The following is a 23,320-nucleotide window of genomic DNA, read 5'->3' as shown; positions in this document are numbered from 1 at the left end:
ATCCATTCATGGACCTGACTTTCATCTAATATCTGCATGCCTGAATTTCAGACTCGCTCCCACTGTTCTCCCATCACTCCACACACCACGTACTCACACCAGGATCACTCTCCATCACAGGCACATTTTCCCATCTCTTCCTGTCCGCTGGCTCTGCCACTGCTCTTTACTCTTTGTCTGGTAATGAGCCATCAGAACTGGGCGATCTTGACAATCTTTGTTCTTTCCTTCTGCTTTCCAGCAGCAGCTGTGAGAGGAGCCCAGGTGCAGCAGGAGCCATCGGCAGAGACCACCGAGGGCACCGGCATCAGCATCAACTGCTCACACGCCAATATCAAGTCTACCGACTACATCTACTGGTTCCGCCAGCTACCGGGCCGAGGCCCCGCGTTGATCACACTTGTTCACAAAGGGTCCAAGGATGTGCCGGCCCCTCCGGGGCGGCTGTCGGTGGCGGCAGACCGCCGGTCCAGCGCCCTGTGGCTCGCCCGGCCCCGGCGCGGGGACGCGGCGGTGTATTACTGCGCCGTGGGAGACACGGGGAGAGGAGCCGGGGCTGCGGCCGGGCACGAACCGGCACGGGCGGGGCCGGGCGTGTGTGTCGGGGGCGGGGGGGCAGCCCCGGCCGGGCCCGCCAGGGGGCGCTGCCGCTCCGCCCGCCGGTTCCGCCTGGCGCCGCCCGGCCCCGCTTCGCCCCGCCGGGCCCCGCCGCTCGGCACTGGCATCGGACCCGTCGAGGCCCTGCAGCCCGTTCCCCCACAGCCTTGATCCTGCCCTTTTCTTGTCTCTGCTCCTTCTCCAAAACATCCCATGTCTTGCACCAGCCCCAAATATTTTGCACTGCAACTCCTAACGAGCCCGATCCCCCACAGGCAGAAACAGCCCTGAGTTTATAAGATGATCACCTCACCCTTCTGGGAGGTGTCCTCCCCAGACAAGCTGTCGATCATAGTACCCTGAGGGCTAGTGAGAACACTGTGGTAAAGAGGGTTGTGTGGGATGTCCATCTGCCAGAGAGAAGCAGCGCCTCTCACTCTGTATTTACAGCATATCTTCCTCAGCTGCAAGACACGGGGCACCCAGTGCACTGAGTCCTACCCTTTTTTCCTCTGGGACCAAGGAAGTGCCTTCACTCGCGCCTAACCTGATCCTCTCCAAAAAGCCACTCTTTTCCTGAGCAGACTGGAAGACTTGCGTTGGAAGAGGGAAGGACTCAGACTTCTCTCAGAGGAGAGGAGGACTCAGCGGCCCAGGTTTGGATGCAGCACAACTTTAATGAGTCTGAAAATGAAGAGGAGTTGGCTCATAGGGAGCACCAGGGGCAGCCACTGAGATGCAGTGGAGCTCCTGCAGGGTGTCCATCTGCCTGCCCTGCAGGGAGAGGGGAGCAAAAAAGTCCCTGCTAGGGTGGTGTTAGGAGACAGTGACAGCAAAGGAGAGAGGAGAGTGGAAGAAGGAAACAATGGCCCAAAACTCTAAACGCAATGTCCTAAAGATTTATCTTCTGTCCAGCACCATGTTCTGAGCTATTGGAGGTTCTTGTCCAAAGAAGTTGCCAGCAGCTTTAGCAGGGTTGACATCTGTAGCGGCTGGTGATGCAGGAGAGGTCAAAGCCTCCGGAGGAGATGGGCACTCCATCACAGCTGAGGATGCTGCCAACAGCAGCAGAGGTGGAGGATCCCACAACGGTGTTCTGTGGGAAGGAGCTGAGGATGGGTCCGGGCAGGGTCACCACCACGGCGGAGGGCTGGATGACGACATTGGAGCTCTGGCACTGCCTGACACAGGGCTCATTGCAGCTGTTGGCCAGCGGGGTCGGGCCGCAGGGCTGGCATGGCAGGCACGGGTTGCAGCAGGACATGTCTCTGGGCTGGAGGGGCACCTGGGAGAAAGGGAAGGGGGAAGCAGAAAACAGAAAAACATGAGAAGTAGAACTGCACCCAACCATGGGAAAGCCATGGCCCCTGCAGGCCCAGTGCAGGCTGTCCGGCTGAAAGCCCAAAAGAAACAACAACAACTAAATCCCAGGCTCTCTTAGGGGAAGACCTTCTCTCCCCTTCCGTCTCCCATGAGAAACAGCTCCCAGGCCTGGGCTAGGACAGCCCCTGTCAGCTGAGACAGACATTGGGGAAAGAACTGGTCTTGAAGGAGAAGAGGCTTCACACTCACCTGATTCCCTATGAGAAGGAGGCGAGAGAAGCGGATGAGAGAGCCGAGAGTTGGGCTGCCTTTTATAGTAGTCCTGCACTGCCCCAGGCCCAGAGGCAGCCTTTGAGGAAGTAATAATTTTCTAGACAAGTTCACGTCAAATGCCGAGTGTCTCAGCTAATGGCATGGGCTGTGTCCTGGCTTCCTGCACTGCTGCCTTTTCATTTCCTGGCTGATGCCACGTGCTTCCCCGTAGGAAGGCTTCTGTAATTTCCAGAATGAGAGTCTGTTGAATTTCCAGGACAGAAAGACATCATTGCAGGCAGAAGACTCAGCTCAAGTGCTGGTGGCACCCTGTGCGGGCAGGTGATGTGCACCTGGGTCATTCCTGTGGGCTTGTTTGTGGCAAAGTTGTCAGGAAATAGGCACCGCTCTCCTGCTTCTCGTCCACATGCCTAAGGACTCCCATGTGAGAGGACATGCCACACCCTTTTCTCTTGCTCCTCCCACCTCTCTCTGGTGGTTGCTCCTTGTTGCACTCAGGTGTGCTTCTGCTGGGAGTATTGGACCCTACTGCAACACTAACAATGCTGTTGGGAACATTTTGCTGGGCGCATTTGCCGCATTCTCTCCCTGTGCAAGCACTGCAGGTCACCAGGAGCATGCCTGGGGCCTGTTTTTTTTCCCCAGGGTGTATGAGTCCGATTCTGTCAGTGTGGATGATGTGAGGTCCTGGAGACTGAACGAGTGCCTGAAGCAGACACTTGCTCTAAAGACACTTTGGGGAGGCTCAGAGGAAGTCAAGTTCATATGCAGGAGTCAATCGCTATGAAATTTGCCAAGCAGAGATGAGGTGTTGAAGAGCAGAGCTTTGTCACAGCTGGAAAGAGGCCTTTGGGAAGAGAGTCCTGGGTCCAGCCAGACCCTGGGGATGTTTTGTCTCTGCCTGGTCCTCTATCAGTTCAGACTGTACCTATAGCAGAGGTGAACAGGAGTGGGCTTGAAGGGGGCCTTTTCCACTCCCAGGATGCAGACCTTGTGCCCAGCTGGGTACCACACGGCCAGAGAAAATGGTCACGGACACCTCCCTAAATGGGGAATGGTTGGGCTCACTGAGATCACCGTGAGACGCAAGATGCTGGAAGGTTCTTGGCAGCGTTCTGTTGCCTGACAGTGGACTGCATGATCTGTTCCTTTGCCTACTACATAAATTCTGAGGTGGCCAAGGCCCCTTTGACCGTGTGACGGTGAGTTTGGAGGCAGCACTTCTCCAGCAGGTGTGTCTGCCTGAGGGGATGCTCAAACACCTTCTGACTTTGGGGGCTGTTAAAAGCCCAGCTGCTGCCGCACTGCTCAAGTAAGAATCTTCAAGTGCTGAAAAACCTGGCCCTGGCCCTATGGAAACTGTGGTGTAGCAAAGATTGCAACTTGATTCCTCTCCTTGGGACGAGCACCAGTCTGTCATCTCTCTAGAGAGCCTCCCTGGGTCAGCAGCGTGGGGATGTGAGGAGGTCTGTCTGGAGCAGCAGCTGAAGAGATTTTCTCCACTCCCCACAGGGAGGTTGGGAGGCTGTTTTCAGGTGGCAGAGGAAGGAGAAGATAGGAACCTGCAAGCACCAACACCCTCTTTCTCGGAAGTCTGTGGGCAACCTGTGACAGGGAAAGCATGACGCACTCCTGTATTTTCTGGCAGTCCTGGTGGGACTTGTAGACTTTGGTGAGATGCGTCTTTGAGGCTAGCAAGGATTGGAGCAAGAGGAGGTGCTGACACAGGCCTCTGCGATGCTGCTGTGCATGGGTAAATGGAAACCTTGGGTAAACTCAGAGAGGTTCTCCTCTGTGCTGTCTGTGGAGAACTCCCAGATGCTTTTCTATGTGCGGGATGCCAAGCTGCAGGACGGCACCAGGTGTCCCTCTCCTGAGGCCACATGGTTACCCACCGCATGCAGCATCACACAGAAAAAGGGTGTGTGTTCCCTGTGGAGTATTTCCCTCAGCTTGTCCAGCAGTAGCGTGTTGCGGTTGTGGTGAGGCTGGGTCTCTGGCTCCGCAGCCTGTGCAGCAAAGAAAACTGTCATTAACAGCATGCTGGTGTGACTTTTGTGTCTGAGATCAGACCCAGGGTCTTGAGCAAGGGGCAAAATAGCCCAATCAAACCGTCAGGTTCACGCAGTGCCTGGACTTGCGGGAGAGCTGTTGAGGGATGCCACCAGAATGTCACCAGGCTCCATCCAACCCCCTGAGATGAAACTAACTGCAGCCTCTCTGAGAACGTGACATTCTCCTTCTGATTCCCCGTCATCTTGGCTGGCTCCTGGGTCCCTGAGGACTCCCTCAGCGGCTCTGCCTTCATTCCACCCAGCCTAGCAGCTTTGGCCAGCAAAGCTTAGCACAGGGCAAGTTTTCCTACCTTGGTGGCACTGATCTGCCCTCCGCTATTTGGCTGCAGATCCTGTTGGTGTGTGAGGTCTGTTGGCAGACAGACTGTGCCTGAAACAAGGCTCTGGTATCCCAGGAAGGATGAGGAGATGGACATGCCCTGGCACGGCCAAACCATTCAGTGCACTGGTGAACCACCCAGTGCCACTGCTTGCGAGTTTCAGTGAGGAAGAAGTGAAGCCTTGGTCTCTGGGGACAGCAAGAAGGTGCCCACTGCCTAGATGATGAGTATGCACAGTGAATGTGCCTGGAAGTGCAGGCAGGAGGAGAATGTGGGGAGCATTGCCTGCTTTCAAGCCCAGCGGTGCCTTCAGGAGACCCTCCTCTGCACCTGGGAGATGGTGATTGCCTGAAGGTGACCAGTGTCTAACTCGCTACCTGGAGCTGAGGGTAGAGGTCAAAGAAATTGCCAAGTATGGTTGAAAAGCATACCTAAATACCTGAAAGTGGTTTTGGGTTTTTTTGATCTTGTTTTTTGTCTTTGTTTCTCACCATCTTATTTTGTTTTTGAGTGTTAATAATTGACATGCATCTTCCCCAGGCTGAGTCTGTTTTGCCGGTGAGGGTACCTGGTATTTGATCTCCCTGTCTTTGTCTTGACCCATGAGTCTTTTCACCTTATTTTCTCCTCCTGCCTTATTGAGGAGGGGCTTGAGAAAGAGTGAGTGGGCATCTGGCAGCCAGCCCAGGACAAACCCACCAGAGGACATGACAAAGCTACTCCAAACAGGACAACAGGAAGCCTTTGAGAAACATGACCATAAGGAAGAAACAAGAAGATGGAGGACGGGACCAGGAACACAGCCAAGAAAGAACATGGACAAGACTCCCATCTGACACCTTTCTGAGAACTGGGTAATTGCAATTATTCTTGGCGAGAATAAAAGCACCCAAGGGAGAATAGCATGGCTCAGGGTCAAAAAGGATCACATCTGAAAAACATTTCCCATGGTCTTCTTTAAACTGTCGAGAGCTGCAGGTTGGGAGTAGATGAAGTGGAAGAAAACCCACCGTGCTTTTTCATTTTTCTAGCATCCTAATAATCCATTTATGTTCACTTTTGTTCTAAGCGAGCGCATTGTGGGGACAGAAAAGCTTAGAGCGGACGATCATGCAGGTGATTATTTGCAATCTCTGGGTGACATTTTTATTAGTTAGGGTCTTCCTTCGGACAGAATAATTTTCCACTTTCCAATAACCTCCTTTCTAATATTTAGAGCCATGGCAAAGGAGAGCAGGACGCTTGTAACTGATCTCTTTCTGCTGGGCTTCCTGACCTCCCTGGGTGTGCACGTGGCCCCAGGTGCCATTATCTTCTCCATGTATCTTCTAAACCTGATGGGAACCACCTCCTATTGTCACTGCGTGGAGCAATAAGCACCTCCACACCTTACCGCATTTCTTCCTCGTCAGGCTTCCTTTGTGGCGATTTGCTACCCCACCACCGGTGTGCCAAAAATGAGGCAGACTTTCCTTGCCACCAGGAAGACCATTGGCGTTGCCTGCTGACTGGCACAGTCGTCTTCCCCTTCCTTGCTGGCTATCACTGAGCTGAGGGTCCTTCAAAATATCCATCAGTCTTTGGCAATAATCCACATCCCATACAGCCTGAGCATCCCTACTTGCGAAGCCAGCATCCTCGCTCCTAGGACGAGCTTCTTACAGCTCCCAAGGCACGTGTCAATCTCCGCATAGGCTAAAAGCCTTTCCACACACCCCAAATTGCATCTTCAGCTGTGCAGCACTGAAAAGGGTGCGAACCAAGCAGGAGATGTGCTTGTGATCAGGGCCATGCTTGCAGTAGTCCTCGGGAACTGCTTGCTGGGTGAGGGGACGAGATTTTTTCCTCAAAAATATGCAGTCATCTGTCAGAATCTCTGTTCTTTCTATGGTAGACTATTGCTAATGTCGCAAAGGGGGTAACTACACTTGCACAGAGCCTTTCTGGATCAGAGCTGGAGCCTGGCAGTGGTGCCGCCTCAGAAGCCGAGGCAAGCTGCCCCAGGCTTGGAGGAGACCAAGGACCAGAGAGCAGAAATGCGTCTCTGGGCGCTGGATGCTGTCCTGGAGCTGCAGTGGCCCATGGGGCTGTTGGATTCACAGGGAGTGGTGAGTCCATTTGTGTGGCCGATACCAGTACTAACTGGTGAATTGCCTCAGCCCTGCCAGTCTGGACAGCAGCTGGGCCCTGCCAGGCGCTCCAGGACCGTATGAGGTACCTCTCTCATGTGCCTGTGCTTGTGCGTGCTGGCTGTGGACCCGAGATCAGCCAATGGAAAGGTAGGCAAGGGGGGATGAGGCTGTGGGCTGTCCCCAGGTATTATTTTCTCCATATCCCCACTTCTGCCACCCTTTGGAGCCATTGTCTGCTTGAGCCTTCTCCCCCAGCACAGCTCCATCCAGGCCTAGAGGACGTCCCTTCTCCAAGAGCCAGAGGGGCTGCTGACATCATCCCTTGGCCTCCTGCCACCATGGGCTCCTCACTCCAGGACAGCACTTGTTGGGCTCCCCATTGACAGAACATGCTCCAGGGCCCAGTGCTCCAGGCCCATCTGGAAACACATGCAGCAAGGCTGACTGTTGGCCGTTGCCTGTGGAGTAGCCAGGAATATCTTCTTCAGCTCCAAGGGACGGGGCACAGCAGGCAACCCAGTGCACTGGGGCCTCCCCTCTCTTTCCTCTGGGATAGATGAAGGGTCTTCTTTTGTGCCCACCCTAACCCTCTCCAAAAAGCCTCCTTCTTTCCTGAGCAGATTGGAAGACGTGACTCAGAAAAAGAAGGACTCGGAGGCCCAGGCTTGGATGCAGCACAACTTTAATGAGTCTGAAATTGAAGAGGAGATGGCTCACAGGGAGCGCCAGGGGCAGGCACTGAGATGTGCTGGAGCTTCTGCAGGGGTTCCGTCTGCTTGCCCTGCAGCAGGAGGGAGGCGAACACGTCCCCGCCAGACTGGTGCTGGGAGACAGCGACAGCATAGGAAGGAGAGAGAGAGGAGAGTAGAAGAAGAAGCAGAAGCAGAATAATGGCCCAAATCTCTAAATGCAATGCTCCAAAGCTCTATCTTCTGTCGAGGACCATGTTCTGAGTTCTTGGAGGTTCTTGCCCGGGAACATCGCCAACAGCTTTAGCAGGGCTGACATCTGTTCCCACAGTAGCGGCTGGTAATGCAGGAGAGGTCAAAGCCTCCGGAGGAAATGGGCACTCCATCACAGCTGAGGATGCTGCCAACAGCAGCAGAGGTGGAGGATCCCACAACGGTGTTCTGTGGGAAGGAGCTGAGGATGGGTCCGGGCAGAGTCACCACCACGGCGGAGGGCTGGATGACAACATTGGAGCTCTGGCACTGCCTGAAACAGGGCTCATTGCAGCTGTTGGCCAGCGGGGTCGGGCCGCAGGGCTGGCATGGCAGGCATGGGTTGCAGCAGGACATGTCTCTGGGCTGGAGGGGCAGCTGGGACAGAGTGCAGGGGGAAAAAGAAAACGGGAACACATGAGCAGCAGCACTGCACCCAACCTTGGGGAAGCCAAGCCCCCTACAGGCCCAGCACAGGCTGTCCAGCTGAAAGCTGAAGAGTCACTTCAGCTAAGTGCCAGGCTCTACCAGTGGAAGACATTCTCTGCCCTTCCCTCTCCTATGAGAAACAGCTCCCGGCCCAGGGCTGGGACAGCCCCTGTCAGCTGAGACAGACATTGGGGAAAGACCTGATCTTGCAGGAGGAGGAGAAAAGGCTTCACACTCACCTGATTCCCAACGACAAGGAGGTGAGAGAAGCGGATGAGAGAGCCAAGAGTTGGGCTGCCTTTTATAGTAGTCCTGCACTGCCTCAGGCCCAGAGGCAGCCTTTGGGGAAGTAATAATTTTCTGACAAGTTCACGTCAAATGCAGAGTGTCTCAGCTAATGGCATGGGCTGTGTCCGGGTTTCCTGCACTGCTGCCTTTTCATTTCCTGGCTGACGCCACGTGCTTCCCCATAGGAAGGCTTCTGTAATTTCCAGAATGAGAGTCCCTTGGCTTTCCGGGGCAGAAAGACATCATCGCAGGCAGAAGACTCAGCTCAAGTGCTGGTGGCATCCCGTGCTGGCAGGTGATGTGCACCTGGGTCATTCTTGTGGGCTTGTTTGTGGCAAAGTTGTCAGGAAATGGGCACTGCTCTCCCGCTTCTTGTCTGCATGCCCAAGGATCCCATGTTGGATCCTATAGCAACACTCACAATGCTCTTGGGAACATTTTGCTGGGCTCATTGGCCTCTTTCCCTCCCTGTGCAGTCCCTGTACATTAGCAGGAGCATGTCTGGGGTCTGATTTTTACCCAGGGCATTTGAGCCTTGTTCTGTCCGTGTGTCCCCAGCATGTCCTCAGCAGAGTCCACTCTCGCTGATATTTTCCTGCTTTTATGTGCGTTAGTGCTGGACTCTAGGCTGGCTTTATGTGAGCACACAGACTTTTGCATTATTCCGTGCAGGTGTGTATGAGCACATGTGTGTCTGTCTGTACTTGTGTGGCCCTCCATGAGAGCATGTTGCTGTCATAGTTGGGAGACCTTTCCTTGGTGTGTTGACAAGATACACAGAGTAGCAGGTTCCTCCTGACATAACAAATGGTGGCGGAATGGAATCTACAGCTGACTGGTTATGGCTTCACCCTGGTACGGAGGTTCACTGAGAACTAGCAATGAAATGCAGTGTCTGCCTCCTGCACCCATCATTTCTTGCTTTGTGAAGGGAGAAAGGTCAAGCAAGCCTGCCCACTTCATGTAGACCTGTGTCACTGAGTGGAGCCGCTTAGGGGGCAGTGCTGCTGGTCACTGGGTTGGGACACAGGCTCCTCATGTACATGCCAATGCCAGATGCGCTGCTGCAGCTCATCAGCCTGTTGCTAAGTCAGGCAAGGGCCAAGACCTCACACCAAATGGGTATTGGACTAAAGGGACAGGGGTGCAGATGTTGCTTGGCTTTGAGATACAGGACAGTTGGACGGATCCAATTCAGAGGTAGCTTAGCTGAGGCTGCCCTTTGTTGGCCTTGCTGAGATCATTCCCAGGTAGTGCTGCTGGGAGACTTCAGCCAGGACTGACTCCCTTCCCATGGGAGCAGCTTTCAATCTGAAGTTCGAGTGTTTGGCTCCACCCGGAGTTACAGCTCCAGTGGTGACACATCTGTGCCTGTGTCTGGACATGGACACCACTGATCCCACTTTGGACCCTGACATGTGGGTGACTTCCCAGCTTGACCTGAGACCTTCCTCATCTCTATGAACACACCTGGTGATCTCTGGACTTTGCAGAACCCTGATTACTATCAGGAGACCTCATCCTGAACGCAGACTGACTGTCAACCTAAAAGTCTGTGCACTCTTGCAGAGCTATAATCTTGTTGGGGTTTTGGAGAAAAGCTGGGATAGCTCTCGTGTCTGGAGTTTGCAGCGGCTTTGCAAAACAGAAGGCAAAGCTGTAACCCTGCACTTCATAAGAGAAGATTTTTGTCCCCTTGGGGATCTGCCAGACAGAATTTTTGGGGAAAGTGCCCTGGGCGGTCAAAGAGTCCAGAGAGAATAATGTGAAATACAGATGTTCGGATCCGATGATAGTGTCTTCAGCAGGGCAGTGCACTGACTATTCAAGACTGTTATCGGCAGTTATCTGCTGGGCTAGTGGAACGTTCTGAAAGGTCTGGGGTGGACTCAAGTCACGGGTCCAGGAGAATGGCAAGAAATCTATAGAAGAAGATCCACAGGATGTATCTGCCAGATATGGCTTGACTGCCAGAACTGAAGTCTTCTCATGTGATCTGCAGCCTGCTGCTATCCATCATGACCGCGTGGCGAAGGGCTCCGGAGCGAGGGATCGCCCCGGGGGAACCTTTTCTTAGATGCAGAACTGCCGAGACAGGCACCGGGAGAGAGAGAGTGTGTCCCTCCCCCCCCAACCCCCCAAGCGGGAAGTGCTGAGCCCTGACAAGCGGCGGCTCTGACTCAGCGTGTGCGGGGTCCAGACTGACCGCTGTACCCTCCCCCCGGGCAAAATCAGCACCTGGGGAGTGCAAGCGAACAGGACGGGCAAACAGGGCATGGCACAGCAGCCAAGGTGTGGCGCGGCAGTTTGCGCAGCAGTTCGCGCAGGCAGGGCAGGCAGGCAGGGCCCCGAGCCTCAGCCAGCTCCCCGGGTAAATTCAACTGGTGGTCATTGCTTGCTCAGCTAGGAGACACCGAGCTATGGTCTCCATTTGGCTGAAAGCCGTCACCAGGCAGAATGTGGTGACCCATTCAGAGCTCCCTCATAAACAGGCAGCTGTGCAGTTCTCTGGCTACAAGGAGTGCCTGAGCCTGTCACTGGTATTGGAGGGCAGCAGACAGTACGTCTGTGTGCGCTGTGACCGGGTGGATGATCTGCTCACCCTGGTGGCAGAGCTCAAAGAGGAGGGAGAAAGGTTAAGGAGCATCAGGGAGTGCGAGTGGGAAATAGACTGGTGGAGCCATGCCCTGCCATCCCCGAAATAAGCGCAGAAGATGGACGCTCCACAAGAAGCAGAAGATCCCCTGCCCTCTCACCAGAAGGCAGAAGGAGAGGACCTGAGAGACAGAGGAGAATGGAAATGGGTCCTAGCTGGGGGCGGCAGGCGAATCCCCTCCTGTCCTCCCTCTCCACCCCAGGTGCTCTTACACAATAGGTATGAGGCTCTAGAACCGGAGGGCCAGGCAAATGACAGAGTGGATGAAGGCCCGCGCACGAGGTTGCCCAGAGCTAGGCAGTCAGCCCCACGCATCACGACTGCCTCCACAAAAACAAAAAGAAGGGTAATTGTCATAGGTGACTCCCTTCTGAGAAGAACAGAGGGCCCGATATGCCGACTAGACCCAGCCCACAGGGAATTCTGCTGCCTCCCTGGGGCCTGGGTGAGAGATATCACTAGGAAACTCCCTGGTCTGGTCAGGCCCACTGACTATTACTACTCTTCTTTCTTGAGGTTGGCAGTGACCAGGTTAGGGACAAATGCACACAGGTAATCAAAAGGGACTTCAGGGCTCTGGGGTGACAGGTTAAGGGATCAGGAGCACAAGTAGTGTTCTCCTCTACCTCTCCAGTTGCAGGGGAAGATGGGGGAAGAAACAGCAGGAGTCAACAGATCAATACCTGGCTCCAAGCCTGGTGTCATAGGCAAAATTTGGGGTTCGTTGATCATGGATCAGTTTACATGGCACCAGGCCTGCTGGCAACAGATGGGGTACACCTGTCACAAAAGGGGAAGAGGATCCTAGCTCAGGAGTTAGCAGAGCTCATTGATAGGGCTTTAAACTAGATTTGAACGGGGAAAGAAATAAAACCAATCTGGCTAGTGAAAAGGCTGGGGGTGGCAACTCAGCTGTTAGTGGACGGTGTGCTAGCAAGGACCTTCATTCTCCTGTGTCAGTGAGGGTACGGAACAGGGAGCTGTGCATCAGCAACGGTGCAGCTTCGTTGGGAGCTCAGCTCAAATGCCTTTATGCAAATGCACATAGCATGGGGAATAAACAAAAGGAGCTAGAGATGCGCGCACATCTGCGGGGCTAAGATATCATCGGCATCACAGAGACATGGTGGGACAGCTCCTATGAAAGAAGTATTGGGATGGGAGGATACAGGCTCTTTAGGAAAGACAGGCAGGGGAAACAAGGAGGGGGTGTCGCCCTCTATGTCAAAGATCAGCTGGATTGCATGGAGCTCCACCTGGGATTGGATGAGGAGCCCACGGAGAGCTTATGGGTCAAGATTCAAGACAGGGCAGGAACAGGCGACATTACAGTGGGAGTCTGCTACAGGCCACCTGACAAGGGTGAGCAAGCAGATGAGGCCCTCTATAAGCAGATAGGAGAAGCCTCACGTTCAAAAGCCCTGGTCCTCATGGGGGACTTCGATCCCCCCGACATCTGTTGGAGGGACAACACAGCAGGGCACAGGCAATCCAGGAGGTTCCTGGAATGCGTTGAGGACAACTTACTCATCCAAGTGATAGAGGAGCCCACAAGGAGAGGTGCAATGCTGCACCTTGTTCTCACCACCAAGGAGGGGGCTTTGACCGACCCAATTCCAAATGTACTCATGCAGCCCACTGGCCTGGTGCTGCATCAGGCAGGGGTGGAGACTTTGCACCAAACAGGTACTGAAAGAAAGGACCACAAAGCCTGATGTCACTGTGCTGTGAGGGAAAGGACAGACCCTGTGGCTTGCACAGGAAAGCGAAAGAACTGATGTGTGCTTTTGTCTTCTGTCCCCAGGAACTTCATGCCCCACATCTGAATCTCTGTCTGGGTGCCCAGCAACTGCCCCTGGGAGGGGAAGGAAATTGGATTCGAGACCACACCCTCCATAGCCTGCTGCTGTCCCACAGGGTGTCCAGTATAGACCTTCTTTCCGACAAGGACTGTGCACACTGGATAGATTTTCTAAGCCCATCTCCTCTCCCAGATATTGGACTGCCTGAGCTAAGGTCCAGCTTGGACACAGGGCAGCCAGCCTTACCCCCTCTCTGTTACCGAGCTTTGCTGACATCATGGCCAGGGACCTCTGCTGGGAGAGCTCGGCCAGGGCTGCTTCCCTCTCCATGGAGCTGCTGCTGAACTCAGAGTCTACTGCAGTTGAGGGCAAACCTCACTGGTTTCTCATAAGGTAATGGGCACTGTGGACAAGCAAAGGGCAGCGGATGTGTGTACCTGGAGGTTAGCAGTGACTTTGACAGCCTCCCTCGAACTTCCTTTATGACCAAATTGGAGATGAATGGGTTCACTAGGAGGATGCTAAGGTGGCTGGAAAATTGGCTGGACTACCAGGCTCAAAGAGTTGTTCCAAGTGTTGCAAAGCCCAAGACACTTACCAGGGGGGTGCCTCAGGGATCAGCAGTAGGACCAACAGTCTTTTATGTTTCCATAAACACCATGTTTAATGGGAAGGGTGGCACTTCCTGCAAGTTTGGAGATGACACCCAGCCACAGAGAGGGAACAGACGGCACACTGGTTTCCATTGGCTAAGTTGTTCCCAGCACGCCCAGGAACTACCTGTCCAGAGAAAACCGAGAAGATTGACTAGGCTGTGGGAGTACTCTGCGACAGGAGTAGAGGCAATGAGCAGCTGCTGGATCATGGGGAATTCTATACAAGCAACAGGCTAAAAACAACCAATGAGAACAGGAATCTGTTTCCCATCGAGGCTGTGCAATCTCCATCCTGAGAGGTGTTCAAGGCTGGACTGAATGTGACTTTGGGCAATCTGAATGAATGGGATCTATTCTGAGAAGGGGGATATGACCTCTGGAGGTCCCTTCACACCTACAGTCTGATTCTGTGATTCCAGCTTCTTTCCCCTGCCCTCCCTGACGCCTGCACACCCATGGGCACATTTGTCCTCACACCCCATTTACCACAACACAGCTTTTAGACATTGTGCTGGGACCACACGCAGGCAGCTGAAGGCTCTCGGGCTCCTCACTGCCATCCGCAGGGAATCAGAGGCTGCTGCTTCCAGCCCCTGAGCTCAGGCACAGCTCGGGGAAGCCGGTCCAGCTCCTGGGTCAAGGCCCTGCCGCTGTCCCCACTGCAGCTGGCTCTGTGCAGGCTGATTCTCGCTGGCGGACGGCGAGAGTCCATTTCCCAGGAGACCAAGTCGTGGCCGGGCAGAGCCAGCGAGCGCTGCGAGGCCGGGCGAGAGCCCGAGCGGCGCCGGCGCCGGGCTGAGCCCCGGGGCGGAGCTGGCGGCGGCGGCGAGGGGAGGAGGCAGCGGAGAGGAGGCGGCGCGGGCGGAGCAGAGAGCCGGGGCTGGCGGGGGGCAGCGAGGCGCGGGCGGCGGAGCGGCGGAGCGGCGGGATGCGGCGGTGCCGGGGCGCGGGGCTGGCGGGGCTGGCCGCGGTGCTGCTGGGTGCGCGGGGCTGGCGGCGGTGGGCGGGGGCCGGGGCTGTGCCCGGGCTGCTCCCCAGGGAGCCCAGCACGAGCTCTTCCCTCTCCTTCTTCGGGGTGTCTTTCCCCGTCCCTGCCCCTCTGCCAGCTCTGCTCCCCCTTTCCAAGCCCTCCGAGTCTCCTCTTCTTGTTCTCCCCATTTCTCCACCACCTCTGCCGCTATGAGCCTGCTTGCCTGTACACCTACCTTTCCACGCAACCTCTCCTTCTCCTGTGAGTTTGCTGCTTATTGCCTTGAATTTAGACCTCTGTCCTTCACTGGGACACCTCCCTTCCTTGTTTGCTCTTTATCCATTCATCCACCCATTTTTTGACATCTCTCCATGCATCTGGCATCACCGTCCCCTCTTCCTACTCTCTGAGACCCCTTCTCTCATCTCTCTCTCTGCTTTCTTCGTATCTGTAACTATAAGCTTGCTTTCCTGCAGCATGCCGTTTTTCCCTCCATCCACTCATCCCTCTGTGCATTCAGCACTTATTCTTCTTCTGAATTCAACACTTCATCCTTCACTGTAGCACACTCCACTGTCCTCTCTCTCACTCCACCCACCCATTCATCCATCCACCCATCCATCAGCCATGCACCTGACTTTCATTCTATCTCTGCATGCACCAATTTCCAGTTCTCTCCCAGTTTTCTCCCCTCACTCCACACCCCCACACCAGGATCACTCTCCACCCTGTTGATGGGCACATGTCCCCATGCGTTCCAGTCTGACTCTGTCTCGTTGCAACTTTTCCTGGCCATTTCTCAGGGAGAAAAAGTCATCAGAACTGGGCGGTCATTCAACATCTTTAGTGTTTTCTTCTGCTTTCCCGACAGTGACTGTGGCCAGAGCCCAGGTGCAGCAGGAGCCATCAGCAGAGACCACCGAGGGCACCGGCATCAGCATCAACTGCTCACACCCCAACATACAAATCGGAGATTTCATCTACTGGTACCGTCAGCTCCCGGGCCGAGGCCCCGCACTTCTTGTGATGAGTGCGAAAGCGTCCAAGGATGTGCCGGCCCCTCCGGGGCGGCTGTCGGTGGCGGCAGACCGCCGGTCCAGCGCCCTGTGGCTCGCCCGGCCCCGGCGCGGGGACGCGGCGGTGTATTACTGCGCCGTGGGAGACACGGGGAGAGGAGCCGGGGCTGCGGCCGGGCACGAACCGGCGCGGGCGGGGCCGGGCGCGTGTGTCGGGGGCGGGGGGGCAGCCGCGGCCGGTCCCGCCAGGGGGCGCTGCCGCTCCGCCCGCCGGTGCCGCCTCGCCCCGCCCGTTCCCGCCCGGCCCCGCAGCCCCTTCCAGCCCCGAGACATCCCCCCGGCGCCGATCCGGAGCCTCTCATCGGGCATAAGCTTTCTCCCGCCCCTCACCACCCCTGACCTCCGCACTCCCACCGGGACGAGGACAGAAATCCCCCGCGACAGTGGCAGAACCTGTGGCAGCGGGGAACAGGAATGGCGGCCGGGAGCGGTGGCGGTGTCCGACCGTGCCCGGGAAGGAGCGGTTGCAGCCGCCGGCCCCGCTGGCTCCCGGCGAGGAGCAGCGCCTTTCTGCTCTGCCCAGGGAGCCGGGCAGCAGAGACCCTCCTGCCCCCGGGCAGCCGGACAGCCCTCGGTCCTGCCGCGCAAAATGGTGCTCAAGGGGCAGGGGCTGGGGATCTCTTTCAGCCCAACAACGTAGCCAGGCCTGGTTAGAACAGAAAGACCCAGCGGATACAGTGCTGATACAGCCTTTGCTTTGAAACCATGACCAGAAGTGGCTTCTTGCTGGCAACTTCACAAATAGGCTCAGACACACAATCACAAACTGAACCCTCCAGCTCCAAAGGCCATTTCCAGTGTGCTGATATTGGAAAGGCATCCTGTAGAGCTGGCAGTTCTGCCAAGGCACCAACATGAGAAAGAGATTGATGCCGTGAAGAACTGAAGACTCCATAGTCAGAAGGCTACTAAGCAGGTATTCTTTCTTACGGCACCGGGCACATGGGGGATCTCTCCTCCAAACCTGTGCACCAAAGAGACACAGTTACTAGGTATTTATGCTATGTTAACATACATATTAATTACATTTACAAGAAGTGCTTAGCATAGTAATGGTTTTTCTGAGAACTCATTAGTATGTGTTAAAGTCCTTCAATTGTTGGGGGTCTTGAGATCATCTTGCAGCCTTCTTATCTCTGTAGTTTGCATACCTTTTCTCCCACGGCCTAAAGGGATTATTCAGGATTCTTTTACCTTACAACTGTCCCAATTATTCACAAAGAACCAAGACTTGTTTTGGTTGTGCAAAGATTCTGACCACCTGAAGTGATAACATCCCTTACATGTTAAATTTTTTACATTCACAGGTATCAAGATACTGGTTATCACAAACACCTTCAAGTGTATCCCACAGTGGTTACTGTTCAGGACATGCAGCTTGCTGCATAGGATTTCCCTCCACCTGAGACTGACAGCCTTTGGTGTTGAAATGAAGTCCAGGAGATAGGAGAGAAGCTTGAGCTGGACACTTGTTGAAAGTCCCATTGGAGACTCAAGTTCAGATGTCAGGAGTGAGACACAGAGAGATCTCCTAAATTGGCCTATGGGGCTGAAGATCTGAGGTGAGGTGAGTGAGAGCTGGAAAGAGGCCTCTGGGCATGGGGTCTTGACACAGCTGCAAAAGCCCATGTTCACAGGCTTCGGAGGCAGAGGGGAAAGGTTCATCCCTCTTTCCTGCCTCTGCTGAGGACTGCTATGGCAGCTATAGTTGTATTACAGGGGAACTCCTGGCAGGTTTGCAGTCGTTGGAGAGCAGAGGGCAGCCCACCATCCTTCTGCCATGGCCTCAGCTGAACCACAGGACCCTGAAGGCCTTGTGGGAGCAGAGTTGTGAATGGAGGCTGCTATGCTGATAACTTGCTTCCTGCAGTCCCTGCCCACTGTGTGAGCAAAGGGCCCTGGGTGAGCAGTGGCAGAGGAGCACTGCTCCAGGCAGCAAACAGCAGAAGACATTGAAATCAAGTAGCCCTTTTACTTGCCTGGCTGTCTGCTTTCTGTGGCCCTGGGTGAGACAAGCAGGTAGAGATTGTGGGTAATGTGGGTAGGTGAAGGGACACAGAAGGATTGCCTGTGCCATACAGAGCTATGTTGCCATGTCCTGCCCCCGCCACAGTGTGGGAGTGTGCCTGTTGCTGTGTGGGTGGATTCTGCCACAGATGCTCTTTACAGAGATGTTTCTCTTGAGGTTCCTCCTGTATGGCCAGAGGCAAAGGGAGAGAGTGTGCAACACCGGGGTGCAGGCACTTCAGTGTGTGCTTTGTCCTCTCTCCAACCAGACAGTCCCAGGGACAGGGTGGACATGGTGCTCATTATCCTGGCAGCCCTGGTGGGACTGGCAGACTTTGGTGAGATGTGACTTTCAGGCTGGGGAGAATGAGGCAAGAGTTTGTGCAGCTGGTGGTAGAAGGGAGGAGATGTGAGTCCTGACTCCCTGCGGGTGTTTCTGTAGAGAGAGCAGGGGCTGCAGATGGGTACAGGAAATAATCTAGGAGATGTCAGGAGTAAAGGGTACCAAAGGAGGACTAAGACCTCACCTTAAATTTGCAGAGTATTTCTGAATGTGCTGCTAATACATAGGAAGCCTGAAAGAGGGAAAGATGCTAGGGGATGGAGTGATGTGTCATATAGGAGCTTCTCTCCTACATCTGTTGGATACAATGGTACCTAACTCTGTAGGGGTGGTCATAAATCTTGGGTGACTGAGAAGGCTAACTCGGTGCAAGAGGAACAGAAATGCCATACAGGGACAGGGCAAGGGCAAAGGATGCAGTGTGTCTCATGAAGACACTGTTCTAGGCGGAAGATATTGTCAGAGGTGAGAGAGGAGCAGCTCATGTCTGCTGCTGCTGAAGGAGAGACCAGCAGCCAACAGTAGCTCAGTCAGACATGGAGAGAGTGAATGGACTGAAAGACCAACGAGTATTGCTGCAAAGCAGTATGGTCTTGGGTGTGGGTGTGGGTGTGTGAAGAATGGTGAGGTCCTGCAGAAAGAAGTATGCATGGAGAAACAGCTCAGCCTGTCAGAGGTTTTGAAAAGTGAGATGGAAAGTGAGCAAGCTGATGAAGTGCTAGATGGACACTGGTGCTCACAGCTTGCAGCAGTGCACAGAAACATGGTGGGGTGCTCTGAGGAGGGGTTCCCTCCCTGCCACTGCTCATACATAGCTCCCCAGCCTGTGCTGCTCTGAAGCACATGCCAGTATGACTTTCACAGCTGCATCTAGATCCAGGGTCTCTGACGACGATAAGCGTCCCAGAAACCTGCCTTGGGGCAGACCCATTGGAGGCTATATCATAAACAAGCCAGCGCAGGCTTGTAAATGCCCTCTGCTTAGAACAGTTGGTACTCTGAGGTGAATACTGAGGGCAAATAACCTGTCAGCTTGTCTTCTTCCCTTTCCCTGTGCCTCCACTGGTGGCCAACGCTGGGGCACGAAGCTTGTGGTAAGAGGCACAACTTCTCTTATCATCTTGCCATGTGGCCATAGTAGGCCAAGAAGGGAAGAGCCCTCCCTTGCCCTGCACCTTCACATCAGCAAGTGAAAAAGACCCATCAGCCAGATGCTGGACAAGATTCTCTGCTCAAGTCCTTCCTGCACTCATCCACTGCTGGAGAGTAGTCCCACGCTTTCTCATGTCTCTTCTTCTCAGGGCAATCACTAGTGCTCATCTGGGAGCAAACCCTATGTCCCTGACTCCATGCTGGTTTCTCTGTCCAGCAGCTGGTAACCACATCTCAGTGATCTCCTTTGGTCCCACAGGCAACAGGAATGGTTCTGGGGAACTATTCTCAGGCAATCCCACCCCAGCACTGCATGTGGAAGCTCAGCTGGAGGGTGCTGGCTTTCCAGCTGAATCCCACTCTGTGAATTGGAGTCTGTTGCTCATAAAGCATCATCCACTTCACCTGAGAAAGCCTAGGGTACTTGGCTGTTGTCCTGCTGGGGTTCCAGGATGGCCTGTCTCTCCCAAGTGATGTGGGTGTTCTCTGCCAGCCCTGATGGAGGCTTTGCATGCCCCTATTTTATCTCAGAGGACTCTAGGCAGTGTTGATGGGGAATTGATGGCATCCCTCAGTGTCCTGCACTGTGCTGTGTCTAGGGTCCCTTGGACATTTCAGGTCCTGCTATTGGTTTCTGCCCAGGGCTGCAGAGGGCTTCAACACACTACAGACACAAGTTTCCCTCAAAAGCATGGAATGACAAGCAGTGATGGCTACCTGAGGATGGATGCAGCCTCAGGCTCTTTTTCCAGCCTCAGTGGGCTGTTCCCAGGGATTTTCCCAAATGCCACTGAGAAACAGAGCACAGCTGACAACGATGGGCATCAGCCTGTCCTTGGACACAGGTGCCTGGTTGCAGGTCTATGAATTGTGTGCACAGCACAGGTGGACACAGGAGAATTGCCTCCAGAATCACCACTGCTTCCAGAAGGGAGGAGGAGACATTCAGTCTGGACTCAGCCATCTCACTTGGAGAGTTCTACCCTTAGGGGAGATCAATCCCACACTCTTCATGCAGGTGTATCTGCCATGTTGATGCCTCCACTTTGTGCAGAGCTCACATGGACTCCCTTCAGCGTCAGTGTGCACCAAGAAGAGCTTTGAGAGTGTGATTCATCTCCTCTGAAATGAAAATCATAGCAAGGGGGCAAGCAAGTGCCCTTTGGAAGTGCTAATGTCCTCCCAGAGAACGGAAAGAGAGCCTTGCTCCCCAGCCAGCCTTTCACAGCTCTGCATTTTGCTGACTTTACCAATCACATTAAAGTGTTTCCACAACAAAGCCCAAAATGGACGGAATGATGGACAGTTAAAAACCAGTGTGGGGTTTCAGATGTGGAAATGCCCTGACACATCTAACATGAAGAACAGTGGTTTGGATAATTTTAGTTAGAGATTTATAAGTACATTCAGATCCTGGATAGAAGGAAGTAAGGGGAGTGTAGATTTTGTTGACTGCCTTATGCTAGGAATAATGGCTACAGGTAGAGATAGCAGACATTGCCGGATTTTCTCTTGAGCCAGAGCAGCATCCCGTGGAACAGCCACAGATATGACAGATGCATTGCCTATTGATGTCAGGGAGTACGTCAGTGCAAATACCACCACTAGGGACAGCCAGAAATACATGTGCCAGGGAAACCAAAAAGGATGAAGTCTTCCACACTTGTCCCATTTGCCATGTACCACTAAGTACTGAGATCCACCTGCAAAGACCTGGAGGTTTCTGTGGGAGTTTGCATGCCTGTGTTGGTCCTTCAGATGTGACTAGCAGTGAAACAAAACCATCAGCCCTGAAAAAGTAGTTGGTGCAGAGCACAGCTAAACTGCATCTACCCTAAGTTAAAATTATCAGGGAAATCCTTTGCTGCAGAAACACGTTTGTACAACTAGATCTGACCCTGCAGATAAGGCCTACACCACTAAATGAACATGGAGACTTACACGTGGGATTGTTGCCGAAAATCCATGATTAACTAATTCCATCACCTTGGTTACAGGATCAAGTGCAGGCATCTCCTTCAGAACATGGTGCATGTAATTGCATCCTTGAGATGAAAATCCCATGTAGGAAACTGGGGATGGCAGGCTGAGTGTCTCCAGCTACGTGAAAGGCTGTTGCAGAGAAAGGGAATAACACAGCTGCACTCTTCAAAGCAGGAAATACTGAGATGTGACTTAGCGAATGAGACTGAGGGAACAGAAAACTGTCCTGACAACCTGGCACTGGAGGGGATCTTCTCACTGTTATAGAAAAACTGGATTTAAATGTAAGAAGGGTCGTTGTTTTCTATCTGAGTTGCATTTAACTCTGGTCCTGGAAGTGCAAGTCTCAGGTGGTGTGTGTGCAACTCCTTGAATGGTGTGTAAATGCTCAGGCAGTGGCTTCTTCCTTAACACTCACCCCTTCAGTTGATCACAAGGGTTTCCAACTCAGATGGCAGCAGCACAGGGTGGCAGGCTAGCATGACAGTCATTACTCCAGCACTCGTGGTCTTGTGTATTTGCTTCCTTCCAAGTCTCAGCACAGGCAGCTTTTGCAAATACCTCCATTACCAACGAAAGCAACTATAGACGTTTGAATACAGAGAGGCTTCTAACCGCAGTTAAGGCCTAAGTCTTCAGTCTTCCTTGCAGTAAAGTTCTAAGTGAAGATCGAAGTGCAAAGTCAGACAAGATGAATAAGGGGAAATCGATCTCCCTTGCCTTCAGAGCATGTGTCTCCAGGAAAGCTACTCAGGAGCAGCTCTACAGGGAGTCTGCAAAGGTGCATCAAGTGATGATTCCTTACATACACTGGCACCAGCACCAATCCTGTGAGCAGTTGCATGGGGCACCTCAGCCTGGCATTGGGTCTATCCCCCACACCAGCTCTACTGCCCAAAGGTGACCACTGAGCAGTCAAATTCCAGGATTGCTACAAGACGTTGCTGTGGCTGTTTCTTGTCTCATGACCCAGGGACACTGCACTCCCTTACAGGAGTCCTTCTGTCTCTGGCATTCCTGCTGCCAGCCACATTAACCCCTTCTGCATTTGGGTCTTCTTGCCCTCCACGCCAGATCATTGCTTGGTCCCAGATTACCACTGCCAAGCAGTTACAATTTGAATTTCCCCTTCAGTGCGCGCCCAGATAAACAGACATGGGCACAACCACAGCTGTGAGCTCACATGCACCCAAAGAGCAACTCACAGGTGTGCACTTATCAAGAGGTGTGTGCACGTACCAAAGGAGCCCATGCGCACACCAACATGCACAGCCACCCCCCATACCAACACGTACGCAGAGACATGCAAACACACGTGCTTACACACATGCATGCTCCTGCACACACATATTTGCATACAGATATACACGTACACTCCTCTGCACAAATGTTCTCACACAAAAGCACACATCTACATGCAGCTGTGCCCACACAATTAAGTATACGCAGACCAGTGACACACATTCCTGCTGTCCTACAAGAAGGCACGTTGTTGTCCTCAAAATCAGGGTTCTTTCACCCGGTGTGTGAAACACCAATACACACACAGAGCACAGCTATTTTATTGCATATTTGTGCAGATGTGGGTGTCTGCCTCCAAACATCAGTCCAAGCATTCAAATTAACTGTTCTTTACACACAAAGCATTAACATATTCATCTTCTTGATATTTATGCATTGTTATTCTCTTAAATGATTGGTTAAAGTCTCTTTGTCCAGCACGTAAATTAGTATGCATGCTGAGTTGTTCTTCAACTTCATCATTTTGAGTTGGTGATATAATTGGGGTAGGTGGTCTGTGAGTCGGTGGTCTCGATCTCCCCCTGCCAGAATTTCCTTTCCCCTAGTGACCTGTTTCTTTTTTCAGGTCTCTGCGTTTCTTAGTGGTTTACCAGCTGGGATACTAACACATCAGTTAAACTGCTGCTCTTGACAGCCACCTCCTGCTTATCAGACAAACTCACATTGTTCAGATAAGATTAACTTCTTGTCTGGCTTTAAACCAGGAAGGGTAGGGCTATACAAGGGACATCTCTAGCAGCAGTGTCTCAGGACAGCTCAGTTCAGAGAACAATGTGTGTGTGCTAAAACACATACACACTCATGGACACAGTTGCCCAAACTCAAACACGCAGAACGTTAGTATACACACATGTTTTCATGTGCATTACCACAGGCACACACATGGACGTGTGAATACACACAGGAGCACAGCCAGGAGAAAACGTAGGTGAACACTATCATGCACACACATCACTGGGATCCAGGACTCCCAACACCAGCTCTCAGCCCCTCTA

At 53.5% G+C, this 23,320-nt stretch overlaps 1 protein-coding gene and 1 pseudogene across 1 annotated transcript; both read right to left on the bottom strand.

Moving 5' to 3' along the window:
- Positions 1-5,513: 5,513 nt before the first annotated feature.
- LOC142364261 (cyclin-Y-like protein 1-B) overlaps positions 5,514-23,320 on the bottom strand; it is a 48,535-nt pseudogene continuing 30,728 nt past the window's right edge.
- On the bottom strand, positions 7,713-8,018 carry LOC142364207 (feather keratin Cos2-2-like). The gene has a single exon (XM_075443375.1). It carries the CDS (start codon positions 8,016-8,018, stop codon positions 7,713-7,715), a length of 306 nt encoding a protein of 101 aa, XP_075299490.1.

This window comes from Opisthocomus hoazin, chromosome 26 (genome assembly GCF_030867145.1).
Source record: "Opisthocomus hoazin isolate bOpiHoa1 chromosome 26, bOpiHoa1.hap1, whole genome shotgun sequence".
NCBI classification, from domain to species: domain Eukaryota; kingdom Metazoa; phylum Chordata; class Aves; order Opisthocomiformes; family Opisthocomidae; genus Opisthocomus; species Opisthocomus hoazin.
Note: the sequence above shows the minus strand (reverse complement) of the source record. Positions and strands in the feature narration are given on the sequence as shown.

Excerpts from the sequence above, each read along its gene's own strand:
- LOC142364207 (XM_075443375.1), bottom strand. The coding sequence starts at position 8,018 with ATGTCCTGCTGCAACCCATGCCTGCCATGCCAGCCCTGCGGCCCGACC.